The sequence below is a fragment of the Felis catus genome, chromosome E2 (genome assembly GCF_018350175.1).
Source record: "Felis catus isolate Fca126 chromosome E2, F.catus_Fca126_mat1.0, whole genome shotgun sequence".
NCBI classification, from domain to species: domain Eukaryota; kingdom Metazoa; phylum Chordata; class Mammalia; order Carnivora; family Felidae; genus Felis; species Felis catus.
Genome location: NC_058382.1, coordinates 5,243,259 through 5,270,209, shown reverse-complemented (window position 1 = coordinate 5,270,209; position 26,951 = coordinate 5,243,259). Strand labels below are relative to the sequence as shown.

Genomic DNA, 26,951 nt, shown 5'->3' with positions numbered 1-26,951 from the left:
ATTTTTAATGAAAACAGAATCGCTCAGAACAGTGAATCTGAGAAAATATTTAACCAGGGTTCAAACATTAATAAACATCTGAGGACTCATTTGCCAGAGAACCATTATGACTGTAATAAATGTAGGGAAGTCTTTTATCAAAGTTCCAACCTTATCATATAGAAGAGTATTTGTCTTTAGTCAGATTCCTGAGGGGAACCTGAGAGGGAGTAGGTCGTGTCTGTTACATCCTTAAGAGCAACCTTACTCCTGAGGGGGTTTGCTGCAGTCAGACACTCCCTGCATTGTTCCAAAAAGTGTTTTTCCCCACCCAGGGACCTCAGGCCCTAATCTTTCCCTTTCTGCCTACTGAGTCCTATCTTTTCCTATTATAATTCTAAGTGAGGCCCAGAGGTGAGCAGGAAGGTTTCCCATTAATTTATCAGAGTTGAGTGCAGGCTTTGGCTCAAGGGTCTCCTGTACAGGAGTTGGGGAGGGTCAAGTCCTGTAGCACACTGTTTCTATGCTCAAGCAGAATTTGTGGGCTTCTGTGGGAGGGGAGGCCCCCTGAAAGCAGAGAAGGGAAACTCAGTGATTGGTCTCCAAGTGGGAGCTGACAGTTTCTGAATAGCTCCTGACACAAAGGACTAGGAACTTGGGCCTTTTTTGCATTTCAAAGCCCTGCCTGCAGGCGATCAGGTTACAGGAGGTGAAGAGGCAGTGTTGGTGTCTTTACCGACATTTTCTCCTACTTGTGCTGTGTTTTCTCCACAAAGATCTTCTGAGAAAGAAATCTTGAAGAGGAGGTGAAAGAAAAAATGGCCAGTTGTCAGGTAAGCCTTGCGCCCCAGGCCGGAGGACCTGTGATCTTTTTCTCCTGAATTCCGGGCGTGTAGAAATTGCAGGGAACCTGGGTGTCTCAGCCATTTGAGCATCAGACTCTTGATTTGGGCTCAGGTCATGATCCCAGGGACCTGTGATCCAGCCCTGAGTTGGGGTTCCTGGCAAGCTTAGAGCCCACTTAAGATTTCCTCTCTCTCCCTGTGTCCCTGTCCCCCATTTGCATGCATGTTCTCTCTCTCTCTCCCTCTAAATAAAAAAAATTTTTAAATGCCAATGATTTTTTTTATCAGTTCTGACGGTTTGCTTTGTGTTTTCACCGAATTACTAACCTTTCAGAAATGATACTCTAGGTTATGTCTTTAGAACACTCCTCCCCTATATCCCAGAGACCTCTCTCTCTTCTGTCCAACATGGCTATCAGTATGGCAACAGCAGTTGTCACTTTGAATTAAATTCCTGCAAGTATTGAAAATATTCCCTTTGTGACAGATCCAGAGGGGAAGGTGTTGAGGCCAAATTTCCTGTTGCTGATGGGGTCTGGTCCTGGGATAGCAATCAAGGAAAACCATTCCCATGTAGGTCTTATCTGAATGCTTTCTCTGCCCTGGGTAGAGTAGGATTATGAAAATGCGCAAATACACCAGACAGATATGAGGCACAGAATAACTGGAATGCTCCTGCTCTTTAGGATGTGGAAAAGTCACTTTAAGATATTCTAGATATTACAAGACCTGGAAACTATATGTAATTGAAGGCTGTATAAATCCACCGTATCCTCAAAGTTGTTTATATTGTGATTTACTGTTTGGGGTCACAAGAACACACTGGTGACCATGTGTCCTGAGGTGTGCCTTAGGCACTGACATGAATGGTGTACTTGCAGCTGATGTTACCTTCTATTCCTTGGCTTTGGCTCTCTGCCAGAATTCCCCCCAATAACGTTCATATTTTCCTTCTTATCAGTTATAATGATTTTAGGCCTATTCCCTGAGCAATTTCCAGACACCATCGCATTTAAACTGGAAACTTCTTTCTCCTAGTTTCTCTTTCCTTGCATATATATTTTTCTACCTTGTAGTTTTTTTCTTTCCTTTTTTAAGTTTATTTATTTTGAGAGTGATAGAGCGAGAGCAGGAGAGTTGTAGAGATTGCAAATCCCAAGGAGGCACCACAGGGTCAGCACTGAGTGGGGCATGGGGCTCGAGCTCAAAAACCAAGAGATCTTGACCTGAGCCAAATTCAAGTCAGAAGCTTAACTGATTGAGCCATCCAGGCACCCCTTCCTTGTAGTTTCTGATGAGCAGAACAAAGCCAAATGAAATGTAGATGAAATTAAATTTTCTTACAACTTAAAACCCACGGAGAAATACTTGAGACTGGCAGAGGGAGATATTCCTCCAGGAATTCACAACTGCTTTAATGTTAATACTTTTCTAGAGGCAAAAAGCTAGCTTAACTTTACAATAGTCAGACTTCCAGTATCCTGTGAGTCTTCTTTAACATATGAAAATCGCTTTAGAAATGTCTTTTATTTCTACTCCCCCCCCCCCCCCCCAACTTAAAGTCATGACACATACTCTATTTACTTCTATGTATTTTCAGAAAAAGAAGAATCACATAATTAACAGGTCGGCATATCTCAAAATCCCGAAATAAAACAGAGCACAAATGATGAATGAAACAAAAGCTTTCAATGAGGGGCACCTGTGTGGCTCAGTCGATTAAGCATCTGACTTGAGCTCAGGTCATAATCTCACCGATCCTGAGCTGGAGCCCTGCATGAGGTGAACAGGAGTCAGGTCTCTCCATATTTCTCTCTCTCTCTCTCTCTCTCTCTCTCTCTCTCTCTCTCTCTCTCTCTCCCCCCCCCTCCCCCCCTGCCCCTCCTGCCCCTCCTGGTATTCTCTCTCTTCTTCTCTCTCCACTCTCTCTCTCTCTCAATAAAAAATAAAAAAAAGCTTTCAAAGAAATACTATGTTAGGAGATCATGGAGTACTACGGTCAAGACAATTCTTGAGATACTCTCTGGTGCCAGATAGTTTATTGAAGTAGCACAGGGCAGGACCCCTGGGCAGAAAGAACTGTACTTGGGCTGCATGAAGCTTCTATGTTCAAGGGGAGGGTAGGTGCACAGAGTGTTCAATCACAAATGTTTCTTTAAATTTCTACGTGTAAAACTGCTTCTGCAAGATTTCTCTGGTGCTCATCATTCAGTTCCATATTAAGCAGTGGTGAGATGTACTGGCAGTCACGAGACCCTGTAAAAATGTAGCAACCAGTGGTACCTGGGTTGTTCAGTCACAGCCTGGAGTCACAGCTTGGGTTCTCTCCCTCTCTCTGCCTCTCCCCCTTTCACACTTTGCTTACCCACACTCTCTCTCACAATATAAATAAACATTAAAAAAAAAAAGAATGTAGGAACCAGCATTTACTTGATGCATATCAAAATTATAGAATTATATGTTAGCTTTATGTGCAAAAAGTGGAAATTTTTCTGATTGTATCCCTCATCATACTAGACTCAGAAATAATAACATTATATATATCATAATGTGTGTTTGTGTTGATAGTGTGAGTAAAAGACCTAAGCATCATCATCTACAACTAGTTTTATGAGTTTTATGTCATTGAAAAAAATTTTTTTCTTTTTTTTTCTTTTTTTTTTTTGAGAGAGAGAATCCCAAGCAGGCTCCACACTGTTAACACAGAGCCTGAGGTGGAGGCTGGAACTCAGGAACCATGAAATCATGACCTGAGCCAGAATCAAGAGTTGGGCACTTAACCAACTGAGCTACCCAGGCGTCCCTCATTGAAAATGTTTCTTAGTCACCATTACACTTTCTTACTTTATCATATTTAATGCCTACACAAAGATTTAATGCCTTAATATTTATGGATATGAGCATGGAATGTATAAAGATCGATCAATTTTGTGTGCATACCTTATTCTTTCCATCATTTTTCTCAGGTTTGACACCTGTTATGAACATTGCTTTAGGGTCCCTTCTCCATATTGACCAGTGTGTTATTTTGGGTCAACTCTAGGTCAGATGACCTGTGTTAAAATATGATCCCTACCAGGTACTGGATGACTGACAAAACATTTGCTAAAAATAGAAGAATAATGTGTTTCTTCTCTTAGATTGTTATTATTTATTTTCCATGAATTTATGAAACTGTTAGATGCTATCTACTAACCAGGAAATGCCTCGAAAGGCTTGCTGTCATGTTTCTTGCTATTCTAGAAGAACCTGTAATTGCTATAAATCCCATTCAGTTCCAAGTTCTCCAAGAGTTCTTGTCTTTGAGTTCTACTTCTTCATTATTGAAATATGTATCTCTTGGCCCATAGACTAATGCTTTGTAGAAATGCAGACAACTACCTCATCCTAGAACTCCTGAACAGTATCTGCATTTTAACAAGATCCCCAAGGTCCTGTTGTGAAATTCTAATTCATATTACAATATGCTAAATACATTTGTCACTCCCCAGAACTTTCCATTTAAGAAATAGATAGCACATGTACCATACGATGTAAATACAATATTCAAAATGTATATGCCTGTATTGATGCCTTAATTTTACAAATTCTCTTGAATAAACACAGTATTTATAAAGGTTCTTACCTCCAAGGTAAAGAATATACTAGAGCATAATACTGGGTGACAAATAATCTTACCTCATCAAGCAGGAACCTCACCTAAGCCAGAACCAGTTCTCCTGATCTAACTGAACTAATAGAAGTTCAGTCATTGGTGAATCACAAAAAAACTATACCAGGTGAGGATGTGAGCAAAGCAAAAATGATTTACAAGAAACAAGGAAATCACAGGGAGGAACTTTCAAATCAGATACTCACGGAGGAAGGGGGAATGGTGTCCTTTCATTTAGGGTTAGCATGGATATTCAGAGAGGGGAGGCTATCATCTTATGTCAAGTGGAGTACAAGGTTGCACATAAGCCTTAAGAGAACAGTTGTGTACATACTCTGCATATTTCATAGGAAATGAGGTTTGTGCTCCTCCTTGGGTGAGAGTTTAGTATTATAATGAGGTAAAAGGGAGCTCCTGGGTGGCTGAGTCTGTTGAACGTCCTACTCTTAATTTAGGGTCAGGTCATGATCTCAAAGTCCTGAGAACAGGCCCCAAGTCAGGCTCCACTCTGAGCATGGACCCTGGTTGGAATTCTGTCTCTCTCACTTTCTGTCCCACCCCCTCTTGTGTGTGCTCTCCCTCTCAAAGACATAACATTAAAAAAAAAAGTTTATATATACACATATACGTATATATATGTATACATATATGTATACGTATATATGTATATGTATATGTATAAATGAGGTGAAGGTAACTGTACTCACTGCCGTGGTTTACTCTATTATCCATGTACTTAGGTGTGAGTCAGGGGTTAATCTCAAACTGAGCCAATCCAAACTCTTCCTCAGGGCAGTCATTACCTTTTGTTGGATACTTTCTGTTTCCACCACAGGACAGTATGCACATGGGGTGTTTTGCCTGAAGTAAAAGGTAATGTGGAAAGAAGAGGTTAAAATATGGGACTAAGGTGAGTGGGTACAAGCACATAAGCAGTAAAGGTCGGGTCTTATGGTCCAGCTGCTGACATTAACTCCCTCTTTCATTTGACTTAGCATTATGAAATCTGCCTATGGCCACTTGGTAACTGTGTTATTTATTTCAGGGACTCCTAACATTCGAGGATGTGGCCATAGAATTCTCTCAGGAAGAGTTAATATACCTGAACTACAGTCAACGTGAACTATACAGGGATGTGATGTTAGAGAACTATGGACACCTCCTTTTCTTGGGTGAGGATAACTCCTTCCAGATTTCCCAAATCACACTCAGGGGTTTGTTCCTTCCTTTGAAGACTGAATCTTCAAATTTTCCTCTATTGCATGGCTGGGATTCAGATCCCTGCAGTCAGGGAAAGAAGTAGGGGTTTGTAGATATAGAGAAAAATCTTCATGGTGTTTCCTTTTCAGCTTTATCTTTCCCTTCCTTAGGATAACATTATCATTTCTGTAGATTAATGGCAATTCTAAGCACTGAGTGGCATAAAATGGTATTTCTGACATCTTAAATACCAATTTCTACTCATTACTGTCGTGGTAGTACTCAGAAGTGGAGGTCAAGATCTGAACATGGAAACTTCATCCTGTGTGTTCTAAAGGGGGTGTTGGGCCACAGCATTTGGGAAATCATTTCAAGCTTCTACTCTGTCCTCTCTGCTCTACTAAGCACAATAATGGATCAGAAGTTAGAATCTCCAACCACACTCATATTCTTTTTTTCTAATAAACAGGTCTTGTTGTGTCAAAGCCACACCTGGTCATCTTTTTGGAACACAAGAAGGATGTCTGGGCCGTGAAGAGAAAGGAGACAGTAGCTACACACCCAGGTAGGTGGAACTGAAGCGGATGACAGAGGTGAGGTCCAGTCGTGAAGGAGGAATTGGACCTCAGAATGTGGTTGAGCAGCTCTCCTTGAATGGAAATTAGGTGGAAAAGGCCAGTTTCAGGGCTCTTCCTCTCACATGGGACATCTGCTTTCCAACATACCATGCTTTCCATTCTCTAAGGATTCTCCTTCAGTTTCACTGAAGGTTTTCACATCCACAGTGAGGTCCTCCATAATCTGATTGGTTCTCCCTTTGCTTTGAGGTCTTGGGGAAATGTCTACCTTTCTGAGGAACTGTACACTAATCCATTTCTGAGTTCTGATTTGCTTCTTGTGTGAAGTGTGTCAGGGTAGTAGTGGGCATCTTGGGATTTGGTGCAGAAATCCCAGGAAGGCTGGAGTGAGACATTACAAGTTTTCTGGTTTATCCTTTCAGTATTACAGAGGCTTTAAATTTAATCATACAAAATAGAGATCCAGTGATTTCATCAGGTAACAAAGCAACTCCCTAAGTGAGAAAATCTTGTCCTTTGTTTCACCTCAAAAGTTCATTTCTTGGGTTGCCTGGTTGGCTCAGTTGGTTAAGCGTCTGGGTTGAACTCAAGCCATGATCTCAGTTTGTGAGTTTGAGCCCTGCACCAGGTTCTCTGCTGTCAGTGAAGAGCCCATTTGGGATCCTCTGACTCTTCCCCTCTCCCGCGTGCTCTCTTTTTCTCAAAGGCAAAATATTAAAAAAAAAAAAAAAAGTTCAGGATGCCTGCATGGCTCAGTTGGTTAAGAATTTGACTCTTGATTTTGGTTTAACTCCTATCTCAGGGTTTCTTAGTTCAAGCCTCTCATAGGGCTCTGGGTTGACAGCATAGAAACCATTTGGTTTCTGTCTCCCTCTTTCCCTCCCTCCATCCCTCTGTCTCTCTCTCTCTCTGCCCGTCCCTTACTTGCTCTTTGCCCTTCCTTCAAATAAATAAATAAAAGTTTTAAGGTTCATTTTCTTTGTATTAACTAAACTAAGAAATTTCCACTCAATGTGTTGCATCCTCGATGGTGAAATAATTTAAAGCATCTACTATTTTCCTAGAAGTCTACGTAAATTAATGCCATAGGGGAGCTAGAATATTTAAAAATTAAAACTCAGAGCCTAAAATAAAGTCTCAATTGTTACCGTATTTCTTAATAATTGAATATTCTTATGATTTTGTCTTGTACAGTATGAAGTTCCTGTGACCTTGGCATATGTTTTCACTTTCTGATTACTTACATATCAGATTCCTTTATGTTTTTTTTAAAGTTCTGATATAACATGGGCATGTGCTTTATAAGAAGGTATATAACTAGTAAAATTCCTATATTTAGAAAAAAGTTTTAATTATAAATATAATTTTACTCCAGGAAAAATGAATCATTGGTTTTTCTATTTTCCTCAGAATATCTGAATTTAATACCAAAGATTTTTATAATAAAGTGATTGTTGGCATATTTTACAATTTTTACGATGTTTATTCAGAAATGAAAGCTTTTGGGGCACTTGGGTCGCTCAGAAGGTTGAGCTTCTGACTCTTGGTTTCAGCTCAGGTTATGATCTCATTGTTTGTGAGTTCAAGCTCTAAGTCCAGTTCTGCACCCACACTGTGGATCCTGCTTGGGATTCTCTCCCTCTCTCTCTCTGCCCCTCTTCCTCCTCTTTTTCTCTCTCTCAAAATAAACTTTAAAAAAAAACATAAAAAGAAATGAAAGTTTTTGTTTGCTTGATTCTAAAGAATGGATTATAGGGGCACCTGGGTGGCTCACTGTTTAAGCTTCAGACTTTAGCTTAGGTCATGATCTTGTGGTTCATGAGTTTGAGCACCCCCCATCGGGCTCTATGATGACAGCTCAGAGCCTGGAGCCTGCTTCGAATTCTGCATCTCCTTCTCTTTCTGCCTCTTCCCTGCTTGCGCTCTGTCTCTCTCTCTCTCAAAGGTAAATAAACATTAAAAAAAATTAAAAAATAAAGAATGGATTATGCCCTTAAATTATTAACTATTATTAATATATTAGGGATCTATTAACAGAATACACTTTTTAATGTCTTAAGTGCTTAATGCATAAAAGTTTTCATTAGAGCTTTCCATGGTTGATTTTAATGAATATTCTTTACAATTTTACTGCCCATGAAGACATGCCAACAACTCAACATGTTTCTTTTTCATGGCTACACAGTCACAGTTGAAAATTATAGCTACATAGGGATGCCTAGATTCTGGTCATGATCTCGCGGTCTGGGAGTCTGAGGCCTGCATTGGGCTCTGTGCTGACACTGTGGAGCCTTCTTGGGATTCTTTCTTTCTCCGTCTTTCTCTGTTCCTCCTTTGCTTTAGGTTTCTCTCTCTCAAAGTAAAGGAGGTTGAAAAAATACATATATACATATATATGTCTCTATATCTCTATATATAGGCTTCCTTTAAATAATTCATCTTTTATTTATGTAGAATTTTTTGAGTTATATTTTGTCTTACTCTGGTTTGGCAATTCATAAACCATGAGATCATGACTTGAACAGAAGTTGGACGCTTAACCAACCAAGCCACCTAGGCACCCCTAGAAGAATTTTAACATTTCCAACGTTTATTTATTTTTGGGACAGAGAGAGACAGAGCATGAACAGGGGAGGGGCAGAGAGAGAGGGAGACACAGAATCAGAAACAGGCTTCAGGCTCTGAGCCATCAGCCCAGAGCCCGACGCGGGGCTCGAACCCACGGACCGCGAGATCGTGACCTGGCTGAAGTCGGACGCTTAACCGACTGCGCCACCCAGGCGCCCCAGCATTTCCTATAGGACAGGTCTGCTGATAAACTTAGGTTTTTTCTTGGCAAAGTGTGCATTTCTACATTCATGGAAAACAGTTGTGCCAAGTAGGGTATTCTTGGTGGATTTTTTAAAATATAATTTTTTGTTTTTAATTTACATCCAAATTAGTTACCATATAGTGTAACAATGATTTCAGGAGTGGATCCCTTAGTGCCCTTTACCCATTTAGCTCATCCCCCCTCCCAAAACCCCTCCGGTAACCCTCAGTTTGTTCGCCATATTTATGAGTCTCTTCTGTTTTGTCCCCCTCCCTGTTTTTATATTATTTTTGTTTCCCTTCTTCTATGTTCATCTGTTTTGTCTCTTAAAGTCCTCATAGGAGTGAAGTCACATGATTTTTGTCTTTCTCTAATTTCACTTAGCATAATACCCTCCAGTTCCATCCACATAGTTGCAAATGGCAAGATATCTTTCTTTTTGATTGCCAAGGAATACTCTATTGTATATGTATACCACATCTTCTTTATCCATCCATCCATCGATGGACATTTGGGTTCTTTCCATACTTTGGTTATTGTTGATAGCGCTGCTATAAACATGGGGGTGCATGTACCCCTTTGGAACAGCACAGCTGTATCCCGTGGATAAATTCCTAGTAGTGCAAATGCTGGGTGGTAGGGTAGTTCTATTTTTAGTTTTTTGAGGAACCTCCATACTGTTTTCCAGAGTAGCTGCACCAGCTTGCATTCCCACTTGGTGGATATTTTTTGATCTTTCAGTATTTGAATACATTGTTCCATGCTTTTCTTTCTATAAGGTCTACGGAGAATCCCAGTAACAATCTTGTAGGAGCTCTTATACAAGATGAGTTGCTTTTGTCATGCTTTTCAAAATTCTTTCACTGGTCATTTTTGATAGGTTAATTACAACGTGTCACTGTGTTCATGTCTTGTCTTTTTTTTCTTGAATTTTTATTTAAATAATAGTTAACATACAGTGCAATATTGATTTCAGTATAATTCAGCAGTTCATCACTTATATATAACACACAGTGTTCATCATAACAAGTGCTTTCCTTAATACCCATCTCCCACCATTGATATTTATCCTACTGTGAATTTGCCGAGCTTGTTAATTTGTCTCCTTTCCACATACATGGCACCTACAAGCCTTTAGTTCTTTATGGAAACTCTCTGCCCCCTTTCACTCTCCTTTCCTTATGGGGTCCCCTTAATGTGTATATTGGTTCACTTGTAGGTGTCCCATGTGTCCCTAGACTTTGTCATTTTCCACATTTTTTTTTTTTTGGTCCTCTTAGATAATTTAAAACAAGGGGTCTTTAGATTGTCCGATTCTCTCTTCTGCTTCATAAAGTCTGTTGCTGTCCCCTTCGTGTATGTTTAAATTCAGTGGTTCTACACTTCAGGTCCTAATTTCTCAGTGATTTTTACAGTTTGTCTCTTTGGGTTTACATTTGGTCTGCTTTCTCTTTTTCCTACATGGACATTTAAAAAAAAATTTTTTTTAAACGTTTATTTATTTTTGAGACAGAGAGAGACAGAGCATGAACAGGGGAGGGTCAGAGAGAGAGAGGGAGACACAGAATCAGAAACAGGCTCCAGGCTCGGAGCTGTCAGCACAGAGCCTGACGCGGGGCTTGAACTCACGAACCAGAGATCATGACCTGAGCCAAAGTCGGACGCTTAACCGACCAAGCCACCTAGGCGCCCCATCCTACATGGACATTTTTATGACTTTTTTTCTTTAATTCTTTGTCTCACCATTAACACTACCTTATTAATTTAGGGTCAGTTTCGGAGATACATTTCATTCCTGTGATTGGAACTAGTTCTATTTCTTTATGACCTTGTGATCTTTTGTTGAGATTGGTGAATTTAAGAAAACAGCCTCGGGGTTCAGGATTATGAACTTGTTTGTACAGGAGAACACAAATAACCAATTTGTAATGTCTGAATTTTTGTAATTTCCTAGTTTACGAAAGTATAGTTACTTCTTTAGAGCCCATGATGCCTTCCTCTGTTGTCCTCAGCTCCGTAGTCTCTCCAGTGTGTAAACAAAAGCTCACCTGTTGTCTGAGCAGCCATCATAGTGCATCCAGAGGGTGCCCTCATTCCCTCTGCTTCCATGTCCTTCATGACAGAAATAAGCCCCTCAGGCACCTGCAAAGAACCCAGATCACTGAACATAGAGGTTACTCCTGTGTTTGTCTCCTGATGAGAGGTAACTGTTTTCACACAGTGTTGGCAAGGAGTGTCAGGAACGGTGAGTAGCTGTTGTGGGCCAGTGTCACAAACTTTGTTTCTTTGATGTGTCTTTTCTTCATTTCTACTTGCCTGCATGGGCTGGGTTCTCCTAATTGCGTTCTGGAGCATTTACAAGGTAATTTAGTCCATTTTTGTCTCCATGGAGGAGCACTGTCCCGATGCTCCCTATTTCTCCACTGCTGATGTCCTGTGATGGGTATTAATTTTGCATATTAGCATTTAACATATATGCATGTGAGTGTAATAAGTGGGAGAACTGATCATGTATCTTTTACTTGTGTCTTTCCATAACACCATAGGCCTATTGGCAAAGTCAGGTAAAGAATATTCTTTTTAAAGAGTGATGTAGGAACAAATGGAAGCTGTGGCTCTTAGTATTTACACTTAGTGATGACTTGGATGAAGATGGAGGGTAGAGAAGGGCAGAAATGAGGTTACGATGGATATCACCAAAGCGGGACAATTGCCCTTAATGGAACTCGTACTGCCAGAAGAGATCAAGTGTATAAAATACTTGGGGGAAAACCCCACCTTAAGTCAGTTATATTTGAACCCAAAGACCAAAATCCATTTTTGTAAATTTTTAAAAATATTTTACTCATTTTTGAGAGATAGAGTGCAAGCAGGGGAGAAGTAGAGACAGAGAGATGGAGACACATAATCAGTCGCAGGCTCAAGGCTCTGAGCTGTCAGCACAGAGCCTGATATGGGGCTTGAACTCATGAAGTATGAGATAGTGACGTGGGCTGAGGTCAGATATCCAACCTACTGAGCGATCCAGGTGCCCCTCCAAAATTCATTTTTAATCCTGCATGTTCTCTGGAAGGACTTTTGGAAATTCTGGAAAATAAACCAATGCATGCCAAAACTACTCATTGGAATTATTTCAGATATAAGATTGGATTAATCGTTCAGTGATTCACTGAAATACTTCTAAATTTAGATATTGAAAAAGGAAGATAAAAACTCGAAATGTGATTGTGTTGAGATGTCTTTTCAGAGGGTTCATTATTCTTCCACCAGGTATAACCCCTCTTTTTCCAAAGTCTCTAAATTTGATAAAAACCAGACAGTCTGTATGCAAACATCACTGTTCAATGTTATCACATAGTCCCTAATATGGAACTTGTTTTTATGTGTGGTGAACTTCAGAAGGCCTTTAGTGAGAACTCTATCTTCCATAATTACCAAGGTGTTTAGTATGGAATTACAACTTACCAATGTAAAGAATCTGGGAAGAAACATGAAGCAAGGGTCAAATCATCAATTTCAGAGAACTCCGTTTCCAGATATCCAGTATAAAAGTAATAAATGTGGGAATGTGTCTTATGAAACCTCAAATCCTATTGTACATCACTGTATCCTTACTGGAGAGAAGACTTAAAATGCAGCAACTCTAGTAAAGCTTTTAATTAGTCTTCAAAACTTGCTCAACAGCAGAGATTTCATAATGGGAAGAAACCTTACAAATATAACAATATGGCAAAGGTTTTCAGTACCACTCAAAACTTGTCAACATGAGGTGTGATATATACTGGGGAGAAGGCTGAAAAATGTTTTGGCAAAGGCTTTAGGCAGAACTTCAAACTTTGTGACCATCAGAGAGTGCATACTGAAAGAAATATTACCAATGTAAAAAAATTTGACAAAGCATTTAATCGTCATCAAAACCTTCAACATGAGATCGTCCTGAGGAGATACTTTACAGATGTCAAGAATGTTGACAACGTCTACCTAGAACTGAATTTATAAAACGTCAGAAAAACTACACTGGATATAAACCCCAGAAATGTAATGAGTGATGAAAAATGTTTGCTTTCCATATATATTAAAAAAATTTCTTTATAAAGATAAAAAAGTTACAGTTGTGAACAGTTGGGAAGCTATGTAATGGAATGTGAAATCTAAATAAACTGAGAGAATTCTCAACAGAAAGAAGTCAATACCACTTTTGAGACATGATTCTAAATCAGAGTATTTATTTATTTATTTATTTATTTATTTATTTATTTATTTCAATATATGAAATTTATTGTCAAATTGGTTTCCATACAACACCCAGTGCTCATCCCAAAAGGTGCCCTCCTCAATACCCATCACCCACCCTCCCCCTCCCACCCCCCATCAACCCTCAGTTTGTTCTCAGTTTTTAAGAGTTTCTTATGTTTTGGCTCTCTCCCACTCTAACCTCTTTTTTTTTTTTTTCCTTCCCCTCCTCCATGGGTTTCTGTTAAGTTTCTCAGGATCCACATAAGAGTGAAAACATATGGTATCTGTCTTTCTCTGTATGGCTTATTTCACTTAGCATCACACTCTCCAGTTCCATCCACGTTGTTACAAAGGGCCATATTTCATTCTTTCTCATTGCCACGTAGTACTCCATTGTGTATATAAACCACAATTTCTTTATCCATTCATCAGTTGATGGACATTTAGGCTCTTTCCATAATTTGGCTATTGTTGAGAGTGCTGCTATAAACATTGGGGTACAAGTGCCCCTATGCATCAGTACTCCTGTATCCCTTGGGTAAATTCCTGCAGTGCTATTGCTGGGTCATAGGGTAGGTCTATTTTTAATTTTCTGAGGAACCTCCACACTGCTTTCCAGAGTGGCTGCACCAGTTTGCATTCCCACCAACAGTGCAAGAGGGTTCCTGTTTCTCCACATCCTCGCCAGCATCTATAGTCTCCTGTAAATCAGAGTATTTATTATAGGGAAAAATCCAAAATTAAAACACTCAGGTCGCTTATTTAGCCTTGGACAATGGAGGTGCTATGGGGTGCCAACCCCTCCACAAGTGAACATCTGCTTGTAACTTGTGAGCCCCCAAATTTAAAAACATAGGCACTTTCCCATGGAAATAGCCTATTGTTGACCAGAAGCCTCATCTAGAACATAGTCAATACCCCATTATTAAATATGTGGTCTGTATTATAGGCAGTATTTTTATAATAAAGCAAGCATGAGGAAAGAATATTAAGGAAATCATAATGAAGAGAAAACACATTTACAGTATATATATAAATTTGTGTATAAGTGGACCCACACTATTAAAACCCATGTTCTTCAATGGTCAACTGTGTTTGTTAATATGCGTGAAAGAATCAAGGGAAGATGGATGTCTGTCTGGAGAGGAATAGTTTTATTGTCTCCTTTTTCTTTTGACCATGATTGTGATTTGTGAGGGGGGGTGGTGTGGAAAATATAAGCTTGTGTGCATGCAAAAGGATTTGATTGTTTCTGTCTCTCAGACATACACGGCTGTTGTATGATGGGGAATTCTCTAATACCAGCTTTTCCATGGAAGATAAAGAACACTGTCATGTACAATGTACGAAGAAAGTCTACATTCACATGCTGTTTGTGGTTGACGTATAACTGTGATGTAAGTAACCATGAAGTGATCATTCAAGGCATCATTATTTGCATTAAAGTAAGATAGAGGAACATTCTGAATTTTAAATAGATATGACAGTTTTTTTGCAAGGAGATTATGGTGGTTGTTGATTTAAAATTTGCGTGCATCTTCATAATAGCAATCGATAGAAGTCAAGAATATTAGGCAGTTGAAATAGAGATTTTCACACATCGTAGGCAAGGATAGCTAACTCTTCCATAAAAGGGTGTAAAATTGTTATAAATCCACATTTATTCAATAATGAGCCTCAGTTTGAACAGAATGGAAAAGCACAACTCACAGATCAGAGGAACAGAATGGTTCTTGAATGATTGAAAGGGGTGTTTTGACCAAGGATCATATAGTGGTTTTGCACTGGTTTGGTTAGAATGCATTTGAATTTAATATATTTTGAATAAGAACACTGAATGGATTTTAATGTGTTAACTCTGTGTTAATGAATGAAATGTTCCCCTACACCAACATTAGCCTGCCCCACCTTCATTAAGGTTGCAGGTAAACAGTAACACAAAGTATAATCGACCATTGAACAACATGGGTTTGGACTATGTGGGTACATTTATAGTCAGGTTTGTTTATTGTACAGAAATATATTTTCTCTTCTGAGTTTCTTAACATTTTCCTTTCTTGAAATTCCTTTATTGTAGGAATGGCATATATAACACATATAACATAAATATACATTAATTGATTGTTCTTGATCAAATTCCTTGTCAATAGTAGGCTATTAAAATGTAGTGTTGGGGAGTAAAAGTAATACACGGATTTTTAATGGCATGAGGGGCAGGCACACTGAAACTTCCCTACTTTGGCTAAGGAAACAGTAAGATCCAGAAGGCACAGAGAACTCCTGTCAAAATCAACAAAAGCAGGCCCATACCAAGATATATTAGATTAAATTTACAAAATACGGTGATAAAGAAAAACTCTTCAAAGCAGGAAGACATCTTTCACTTATCAGGGAGAACCATAAAGTTACCTCGTGATTTTTCAACAGAAACTTGGTAAGCCAGAAGGGAGTTGCATCATCTATTCCACGTGCTGACTGGGAAAAATAGGCAGCCAAGAATTCTCTATCCAGCAAGGCTGTCATTCAGAAGGGAAGGAGAGACAGAGTTTCCCAGACAAGCAAAATCTAAAGGAATTCCTCACCACTGAACTAGCCCTGCAGGAAATGTCAAAGGGGAATCTTGAAGTGCAAAGAAGACACCAAAAGTGACAAAGAAAAAGGATCCAGAAAGTATATAGAAATGAGAAAACAATTAATAAAATGGCAATAAATATGTATCAATAAATACTTTCAATGAAAATGTACTATACCTTCCAATCAAAATACATAGGGTCTCTGGATGGAATAAAGCACAAACAAAAACAACAAAAAATAAACCCCAGGCCCATCTATATGCTGCCTACAAGAGACTCCATGTAGACCTGAAAACACTTAAAGATAGAAAGTGAGGGTGGGGGGCGCCTGGGTGGCGCAGTCGGTTAAGCGTCCGACTTCAGCCAGGTCACGATCTCGCGGTCCGGGAGTTCGAGCCCCGCGTCAGGCTCTGGGCTGATGGCTCAGAGCCTGGAGCCTGTTTCCGATTCTGTGTCTCCCTCTCTCTCTGCCCCTCCCCCGTTCATGCTTTGTCTCTCTCTGTCCCAAAAATAAATAAACGTTGAAAAAAAAATTTAAAAAAAAAAAAAAAAAAAAAAAAAAAGAAAGTGAGGGTGGTAGAGAAACCTTTCTCACACACATGAAGGTTCAAAGAAAGCCAGAGTAGCAATACTTAGGATGGACAAACCAGATATTTTGTTCTTGTGTGGCAATTACCCCGCTTTGGTACCAGGGTAATGCTGGCCTCCTAGGGTTATTTTGAATGGGTTCCTTCTATTCTATTTTTAAGATTTTGATGAAGCGTGCCCTAAATTTGGTTTTCTTTTTAATGTTTGTTAGAATTGACCAATGAAGGCAAGAGGCTGTGGGCTTTCCTATGGTGGGAGGTTTTTTATTCCAAATTCAACTTGTAAATTTGTGATGGTCTAAGAAGATTCCTTATTTCTTAAGCCCAAGATTCATTTTTCAATCTTGGTAAATTGTGCGTTGTTTAAAATTACATTTTTTCCAATTTTGTCTAACTTGTTAGTATATCATTGTTGATAGTGATCTGTTATCACACTATATATTTCTGTGGTTATCTGTTGTGAGGTTTCCGTTCCATTTCTCCATTTGGTGTTTGAGTTCTCTCTCATTTTTTCTTAGTTAATGTAGTTGAAGAATTTCCATTTCTGTTTGTTTTGAAAAACCTGGGCATTATTTTCTATGTTATTCTTTATTCTGGTCTCTTTTATTTCTAATTTTAATTTTTTGGTTTTATTTATTTATTTATTTATTTATTTATTTATTTATTTATTTATTTATTTATTTTGAGAGAGCAAGCATGCAAGCTGGGACAAGGGGCAGAGTAAGAGAGACAGAATCTTAGACTCCTCACTGAGAGTGGAGCCCTACCTGGGACTTGATCCCACAACCCGGGGATCATGACCTGAGCTGAAATCAGGAGTTAGACGCTTAACGGACTGAGATACCCAGGTGCCCCAACTATTTTATTTATTTCTGATTTTTCCTTGGTATTTCCTTCTGCTCCTGTAGAACTGAATGTGGGGCTTGAACTTGCTAACCACGAGATCATGAACTGAGCCAGAGTCAGATGCTCAAACGACTGAACGACCTAGGCACCCCTGTTGTTGTTTTTAATATTTATTTGTTTTTGGAAAGGAGAGAATCCCAGGCAGGCCCTGTATGGACAGCATAGAGCCTGAGAAGGGACTGGAGTCACAAACCATGAGATCATGAAAGCCAAAATCAAGAGTCTGATGCTAACCTACTGAGTCACTCAGGCGCTCCTTAAAGGCAAAGACCATTTTGTGTGTTTCAATAGGTCTATGTATGTCTGGTTCTTCGAAATCAGAGGCACAGTTGTTTTAACAATCATTTCTTGGGGATGTGGAAAAGAGGAGAATGATCTTTCCTCTAAAATGTTGGGCAGGAGTTGCTTTCTGACCACAAGAGTACTGGTACAATTCTCAAGGCTGTAAGGGAGGGTGTCAAAATGCCATTGTGGTACATACCTATGCTCTTGCTCTACTGTCCAAATGAACTTGAACAGTGTGCCAAAATGCACATTTCTTTTCCCAGTTACCCAAAATCTGTATGGTGTGTTAAAGACCCCAGATTGATTGATAGGGAGATTCATACATAGATACATAGATGGATGGATGGATAGGTACATAGATGATAGATTTCTTCATGATGGAGTCCAGGTAAGTTTTATCTTTTTGAAATTCATAACCATTCTTTGGTATCGACTTCTTGCCATATAATTATCTATTGTGGGCCTATTTATTTCTATGGGATCAGTTGTACTGTGTCTGCCTTCACTTCATTACTTCTGATTTTAGTCAGCTTTCTCTGTCATTTTGATGGTTAGATATAGCTCCGTTGATTTTGGGGGGGTTTCTGAACACCACCTTTTCCTATTGTTGATTTTTCCTATTTTTGGTACATATTTTTCATTTTTGTTTTAGTTATCCTTTCTTCTGCTAATTTTGAGCACATATGGTACATTTCCTGAATTTCTGAGATGTAAGAGAATGATTTCTGCTACATCAAGATGTGCTACACAATTCTCTATTAAGCTATGTGGTCAGTTCCTTGTGTGCAAGTTTATGCGTCCATGGAAGAATGAAGTCCTGGTGATTTCTTTCAGCTATATTCCTGATGTTCTCTGACTGATTTTAAGGTTCAATATTAGAAGTTGTGAGTATATTTATCTGAGAGTAGTACCTGGAATGATTTTACTTTTGTTATTTGATCTCTTTCAGCTGTATTTTCACCTGGCACCCAGACATTCCTGCCAAAGTCATGCATTGAAGCTTTTTCCCAGAAAGTGTCAATGAGTAGATATAAACATAGTTCACCTGAGAATGTACACTTATTGACAGACTGGAACAAGGGTAGGGAGAGTGAAGGGCACCAAAGATATCTGGGGACTCTTTTTCCAGAGAACGATGATGAATGTAATAAATATGGGGAAGCCTTTTATCAAAGCGCCAACCTTATTCCACACAGGAGTATCCCTAAGGGAGAGAATCTTTATAAATACATTGAATGTGAGAAAATTCTTAACCAGTCTTCCAATGTTGTTGATCAGAGGGTTCATGTGGGAAGAAACCATTACAGATGTAATAATCCTGGGAACATGTTTAGTCATTCATCAAGACTAAGCACACATAAGACAACTGGTACTGGAGAGGAAAGTTATATAGGTAACGAATGTGGAAAAGCCTTTGACCACCAACAAATACATACTGGACAGAAACCTTACAAATGTGAAGAATGTGGCAAGACCTTTAAATTCTGCTCAACCCTTACTCAACATAAGTTAACTCATATTGGAGAGAAACCTTTCCAATGTAAGGAATGTGGCCATGTCTTTAAACGGCTCTCAACCTTTACAGAACATCACAGAATTCATAGTGGAGTGAAACCTTACCAATGTAACGAATGTGGCAAAGCCTTTAACCGGCACTCATCCCTTACAAGACATCAAAGAATTCATACTCGAGAGACACCTTACAAGCGTAAGGAATGTGCTAAGGCCTTTATTCATTCACAACCATCTGAACATCAAAAAATTCGTACTGAGGAGAAACCTTACAAGTGCCAACAATGTGGCAAGTCCTTTAACAGGTCCTCAGACTTTATTCCACATCACAGAATTCATACTGGAGAGAAACCTTACCAATGCAAAGAATGTGGCAAGACCTTTAACTGGCCCGCATCCCTTAGGGTACATCACAGAATTCATACTGGAGAGAAACATTACAAATGTAAAGAGTGTGGCAAGGCCTTTACCCACCTCTCAAGCCTTACCAACCATCATAGAATTCATACTGGAGAGAAACTTTACCAGTGTAATGAATGTGGCAAGGCCTTTAGGTACTTCTCAACCTTTACACAACATCGCGGAATTCATACTGGAGTGAAACCTTACAAATGTAAAGAATGTGGTAAAGCCTTTAACTGGCACTCAGCCCTTAAGACACATCAAAGAATTCATAGTGGAGAGAAACCTTACCAATGTAAAGAATGTGGCAAGGCCTTTTCCCGCCAGGCACATCTTAATGTACATCACAGAATTCATAGTGGACAGAAACCTTATGAATGTAAAGAATGTGGCAAGGCTTTTAGCTACATCTCAAACTATACACAACATCACAGAATTCATATTGGAGTGAAACCTTACAAATGTCAAGAATGTGGCAAGGCCTTTTACCGCCAGGCATATCTTAATGTACATCACAGAATGCATAGTGGAGAGAAACCTCACAAATGTCAAGAATGTGGCAAGACCTTTAACCAGCATTCAACCCTTAGAGAACATCAAGGAATTCATACTGGACAGAAACCTTACCAATGTAAAGAATGCGGCAAAGCCTTTAACTGGCAATCGGCCCTTAAAAGACATCACAGAATTCATAGTGGAGAGAAACCTTACCAATGTAAAGAATGTGGCAAGACCTTTAGCCAGCACTCATCCCTTAGAGAACATCAAGGAATTCATACTGGACAGAAACCTTACCCATGTACAGAATGTGGCAAAGCCTTTAACTGGCCATCAGCCCTTAAGAGACATTACAGAATTCATAGAGGAGAGAAACCTTACCAATGTAAAGAATGTGGCAAGACCTTTAACCACCACTCATCCCGTAGTAGACATTACAAAACTCATACTGGAGAGAAACCTTACCAATATGAACAATGTGGGAAAACGTTTTATCACTGTTCAACCTTGACTTATTAACATAGAATTCATACTAGAGCAAAGCTTCTAAATGTTAAGATTGTGACAGAATTTTAAGGAGTCCTCAACTCTTATTCCATATCAGATAATTCATACCGAAGAGTAATGATACCCATTGGGAATGTGGCAAGATATTAAAGCAATGCTTAAACCTGGATTCTTCATCAGAGAATATATACTGGAGATGATCTTACCAATACAAAGAATTTGGCAAGCCTTTTAATCAGTACTCAAACCTCATTCAACATCATAGAATTCATACTCCAGAGAAAAATGATAACAAATGTGGTAAAAACGTGTTTCAGACAGCTCAAGCCTTACTCATCATCACAGTTCCTGTTGTGGAGAGACATTACAAATGTAATGAATGTGGGAAACCTCTAGCTGGAACTCACAACTACCTCAACATCACAGTTATTATACAGGAGTGAAACTGTAAAATGTAAAGAGAGTGGCTGATCTTTAGCTGGAATTCAGTCATGACCCAGTATCCCCAAATGCATACTCGGGGATAATGTATGAATAAGGAAAGCCCTTTTTTAATATACACATTAGAAAACAAACCATACAGAGAGGAAAGTAACCTGAAAGATATAAATATTTAGTCATCTAATTACCTGAACATCAACTGTCAATAAACGTCACAGAATTCATACTAGAAAGGAGTACATTGGTCACTCTATTCAGACCTTATTCTCCACAAAAATACTTAACCATGTGGGATAAAACAAAGTTGAACACTTAGATAACGAATATGCGGGTATGCCTGAAAATAGAGAAGGGGTGGTGTTTTGCGTAGGAATAAGTAATTTCAATGTGCTTTTGTTTTACCTTGGCCCTTTTTAAGATGTTGACTACAAGTATTAATGTATTTGTGCTCCCAAATCACTTCAGAAAATTCATTGATTCCTAGTGGGTGTTGAAAGTATGTGGCTGATTCTTCCTGCATCAAAGATATCAGATGCCCTTCCCTCTTAGGTGGGACTCCTGCATACCTGATTTTCCATGGAAGATGAAGGACAATATGATGTACAATCTATGAACAAACCTAACTGGAGAGGTCATTATGTTTCTAACACTGATGTAAGTTATTACGAAATGAGTGTTCAGAACATCATTCTTGAACATTTATTAAAACTAAAAACGTTTCTGAATGTTATAAAAAAAAGTGTTATAGTTATTGGTTTTGTGCAGTCCAGGCACATACTGAGACAACTTCTTACCAGCAATAGTTAGAACTAGAGAATACCAGTTGATGTGGTTGAAAGGAAGAAACCTTCACAGATATCAGAAACAGAGTAACTAACTCTTCCCTAACATGGCATAGGATTGTACATTGACATCTTTTAAGAATTACCTCAGGTCTCAAAGTGTTCTGGTATGCAAAATTAAGGTGTTAACAAAATAGATTTTTATAACATGTCTCCTTAAAGCCTCCTGGTAACCACAAAGCAAAACCTGTAGTAGATACACAAAACCCAAATCGAAAGGAATCAAAGTACACCACTTTAGAAAATCAACAAATCACAAAGAAAAAGACCAAAGGGATAAGAAAGGGGCAAGTAATTGTACAACAGCTAAAAACATGGAAAACAGTGACAAGAATAACTCCATCCATACCTATGTCAATACTTACTTTAAATATAAAGGGACTAAATTCTCCAACCAAAAGATACATTGGCTGAAAGGAAAGAAGTACACAAACTAAGGATATGTGCTGCCTTCAAGAGACTCACTTCAGCTGTAGGAACACACTCAGGCTGAAAGCACAGGTGTGGAAAAAGATCTTCCATGCCAATGGAAAACAAAAGAATGTGGAGTAGCCATGCTTCCATCAGACAAAACAGACTTTAAGCCCAAGACTGTAAGAAGTCACAGTGCATGTCCTTACAAAATAGAGGGGTCACCTCATGCAGCGTTTTTAGTTATGTGGTGTTTGGCAGAATGGCAATAAGGTGTTCACCCATTTTTCTTGGGGGAGGGGGGAGGGACACCAACAAGAGTGTGTTCATGTAACTCATATAGTGTTTAACACTTTGAAAACCCACACATTTTCCCACTACTCTTGGTGGTGTTTGTGTAGGTACCTGAACTGTAGCTTGTGCAATGTTTATGAACATCTGTATCTTAGGAGTCTCCTAAATGGCTAGTTGATATTCAAAATCCTATTCCTGAGATTTGATGGTTTGGGGGAAAAAAGAACCCTGAATGACACTTTGAGAAACACCTATTGCTTCCAGGTTTTGATGAGTGTGGGGAAAGTAACTGTTGCAATGAAATCTGGGAATTTTACTGTAACAAGTGGCCAATGGTTTCTCAAAACCAACTTGTAGGGGCTAATAAATATTTCCACAGTATTCCATTTGCTAACTTCTTGCTGTAATACACTGCATTTTTTTCCTCTCACATGTCAATGAATTTACATTGTTATCTGATGTTTTAAGCCCTCAAATAAGTTATTGGTCCTTTCAGGCAGGTACCACAATATCACTCTAAAATTCCTAACATTCATCTCTGAGGATTTTTTCTTTGTATGAAATTGCCAATCATCACTTTTTATGGATCACCTTTGCAATACTTGTGATAGTGGATTTATTTCATGTTGGGTTCTTTCTGAAATGATAGACGAAAACCTGAGATTCTACTTTGCTCACACTTTGTAGAACTGCAGTACTTGTTACTAAAGGTTTTATACAGTATATATGTATTCACCAAATAGAAAACATGAATCCTTTCATGAATCCTTTCATCCTTGCATGTATTTAGAATTTGTCCGTGTTACATTAAACCAATAGATTTGTATATTCATGTAGTGTCTGCATTGACAAGACATTTAATTGTGTTTATTGCCTGAGCTACTTAATAATCTTTTTGTGCATCATATAGTTGTGTTGATGTGATCAAAGTTTGATACATTAGAGTTATTTATTTTTAAAAACTAGTTTTGTTTGTTAAATATATATGTATATATATAAGGTGATATGTATATATATATATATATATATATATATATCTTTTATAGGTTTTTAAAGCAATATAACAAGCTTTCCCTAAAAAAAGAATAAATAGAGGGGCACTTGGGTGGCTTAGTCAGGTAAGCTGTCTACTTCCGCTCAGGTCATGATCTCGTGGTCTGTGAGTTCGAGCCCCACATCGGGTTCTGTGCTGACAGCTCAGAGCCTGAAGCCTGCTGCAGATTCTGTGTCTCCCTGTCTCTCAGACCCTACCCACTCAAGCTTTGTCTCTCTTGTTCTCAAAAATAAACATAAAAAAAAATTTTTTTAAGAAAAGATGTAATAGAAAATAAAAGTCAATTCAACACAAGGATAGAACTTTGGTAAATATTTGTCCACCCCACATAAAAGCACCTAAATATAAAGCAACTATTAACAGACAAGAATAGAGAAAAAGACAAGATATATTAGCAGGGGACTTCAATAGTGCACCTTCCCATAATGAGTAGATTATCCAGACAGAAAATCAATAATATCAGACTTCAATGCCATTAAGTAGGTGTCTTACAACATTCCATCCAACAGGTGCAAGAAACACGTTCTTCTCATGTACAAATGGAACATTCTGTAGTATATGTTATATGCTGGGTCACAAAATCAATCTTAATAAATTTAAGATTGAAATCCAATGAAGCAGGGTGCCTGGGTGGCTCAAAAGTGTCCAAGTCTTGACTTTGGCTTAGGTCACAATCTCACAGTTCTTGGGTTTAAGTCCCCCATCAGACTCCACAATCACAGTGTGGAGCTTGCTTGGGATTCTCTCTCCCTCCCTCCCTTTCTGTCCCTCCCCTGCTCGTATGCTCACTCTTGTGCTGTTTATCTCCAAAGGAACAAAATTAAAAAAAAAAATCATGAAGTATCTTTTTCTTTTTTTTAAATTTTTTTTTTCAACGTTTACTTATTTTTGGGACAGAGAGACACAGAGCATGAATGGGGGAGGGGCAGAGAGAGAGGGAGACACAGAATCGGAAACAGGCTCCAGGCTCTGAGCCATCAGCCCAGAGCCTGATGCGGGGCTCGAACTCATGGACCGTGAGATCGTGACCTGGCTGAAGTCGGACGCTTAACCGACTGCGCCACCCAGGCGCCCGATGAAGTATCTTTTTCAAACACAATGACATAAAACCAGAAGCCAATTAGAAGTACAAAACAAAAATCTCAAGTGTGTAAAAACTCAATAAAATGTAACATTCATAAAAGCCAAGACTTGAAAAACATTTGTGGCCCCATCAGAAAAGTAGATAATGTGGTGCATATATAAGGTATATGCTGGCTTTAATTCACAATACTGTATTGCCTATTTGAAAGATGCTAAAGGGAGTAGCTCCTAAAACTTATCACACCCAAGAAATTTCTGTGAGGTGATGGATGTTAACTAGATTTATGGTAAATACTTTGCAATATATACATGTATCAAATCCTTAAGTGACACATATTAGACTAAGGTGTACAACTTCTTTCTGAATAAAAGTAGGAGAAAAAACTTAAGCAGACTAGTGGTTGTGCATACATAAGGATAAGGGAATGAGGGTGGTGACCCAGAATATATTTGCCTCATGAAACCTTGACTTTTAACCTCACAAGACCCTGAACAGAAAGTAAAGCGAAGTCCACTGAAATTCCACACTTATTAACAGCACAATTGTGTGAACATTTGCCCATAAAATCATGATGACTGGTTATGGTAGTGATAGAAAACAACTACATTAGGCATATCATGAATTATAATATGAAAATTATAAAGTATATGCTTATAAAATATTTAAATAAAAAGTAGCAGTAATTCCTGTCAATCAAAAATAGCTAGACCTTCAGAGATAACTATTTTTCAAGTAGAGGTGGATCCTCCCTCTTATGGAAATTCAGAGTGTATGTGAAATTGCACTTGAAATTGAGTAACACACAGGTGCTAAAATACCTTGTGCTTGGTTCAATGTTTATATAAATATTGTCACATCAAACTTATTCTCAACTTGCTTTTCTTAATGCTACATGAGGGTGGTATTTTCACACCAGTAGAAATCGATTTCACAAAAACAAAAATGCATCATATACCATGGTAATTGTAAAGAAAACATCCTTTTTCCAACAGTTTCTTGTTTATGTGCTTACATAGTTGAATGACTATCAACATCTCTTCTAGTGAAAGGCTGGCCAATACGGCCCTCCCAAATATGGCTGTGAATCCTCCTGCTTCACCCTGGCCTCACCTGAGAATCACCTGGAGCTTGTAGTTAAAGCAGCACCGATGCTCTCACCCTGACCAATAGACAGACTCTGGCAGGGGGCACAGGTGATGCTGGTTCTTAAAACTAGCCAAGGGATGTTTATTGTAAACCCAGGCTGATAAGCACTTCTGTGCTTCCAAGTTTTCATGTGCATATAAATCGTTTGGTGTCCCGGGTCCCACAGAAGAAAAACCTGTCAACCTTGCCTGGTTCCACTACAGTAAAGGAAAATGACGACATTAGAAATCCTGCAGGTTTCTGGGGCACCTGGGTGTCTCAGTCGATCAAGTGTCCGACTTTGGCTCAGGTCATGATCTCCCGGTCTGTGAGTTTGAGCCCCATGTCGGACTCTGTGCTGACAGCTCAGAGCCTGGAGCCTGTTTCAGATTTTGTGTCTCCCTCTCTCTCTCTGACCCTCCCCCATTCATGCTCTGTCTCAAAAATAAACATTAAAAAAAAAAAAAAGAAATCCTGAAGGTTTCCAGTGAAAATCTGGACCAGGGAAGATCATTTCCACTCTCAATACACAGCTGTCATTTTCCATGGTTCAATATTTATATTCAAAAACAGTGAGAACAGCAGGGAAACATAAGTTGTGGGCTATGCACTCCATGAAAAATGAAATCCAAACTACACTATTCACCAAAGTCTAAAGTCATTCTATAGCCCTTAAAATGTATGGTTCACTGTTATTAATGCTTTATTGTAAAGATTTTAACCCTTATGATTTTATGCACTTGGACAAATCTGATTGCTTTTCACTGATGTTAACAGTGATGATCTTTTTTTAGATGTTAACAGTGATCTTTTTTTTTTTTGAATGTTTATTTTTGAGAGAGAAAGAGCAAGTAGAAGCTGGAGAGGGGTGGAAAGACTAGGAGATAGAGGATCTGAAGCAGGTTCCATGCTCAGTGCAGAGCCTGATGAGGAGCTTATACTCACAAACTACGAGATCATGACCTGAGCCGAAGTCGAACGCTTAACCAGCTGAACCATTCAGGCACCACCATGGGATAATCTTTTTATTGAAGATGACAACCATAAATATGCCCTCAGATGTTTATTCTCCAAGTAGGTTCCAAAACATGGCCCTTAGGCATCACCTGAGAACGTTTGAGAAAGGAA

The 26,951-nt window shown here is 38.9% G+C and overlaps 1 protein-coding gene across 2 annotated transcripts in view; it reads left to right on the top strand.

The window, feature by feature from the left end:
• Positions 1-411: 411 nt before the first annotated feature.
• LOC101087952 (zinc finger protein 420-like) overlaps positions 412-26,951 on the top strand; it is a 114,091-nt gene continuing 87,551 nt past the window's right edge. Inside the window, exons 1-4 of one of the 2 annotated variants that reach the window (XM_019819183.3) lie at positions 412-812; positions 5,522-5,648; positions 6,146-6,241; positions 18,603-23,465. In XM_019819183.3, coding sequence (XP_019674742.3) covers positions 798-812; positions 5,522-5,648; positions 6,146-6,241; positions 18,603-20,584 — 2,220 coding nt within the window. In that variant the 5' untranslated portion in view covers positions 412-797 and the 3' untranslated portion in view covers positions 20,585-23,465. Of the gene's footprint in view, positions 813-5,521; positions 5,649-6,145; positions 6,242-18,602; positions 23,466-26,951 lie in introns of those variants that run through there. The other variant, XM_045047127.1, reaches the window with a different exon arrangement.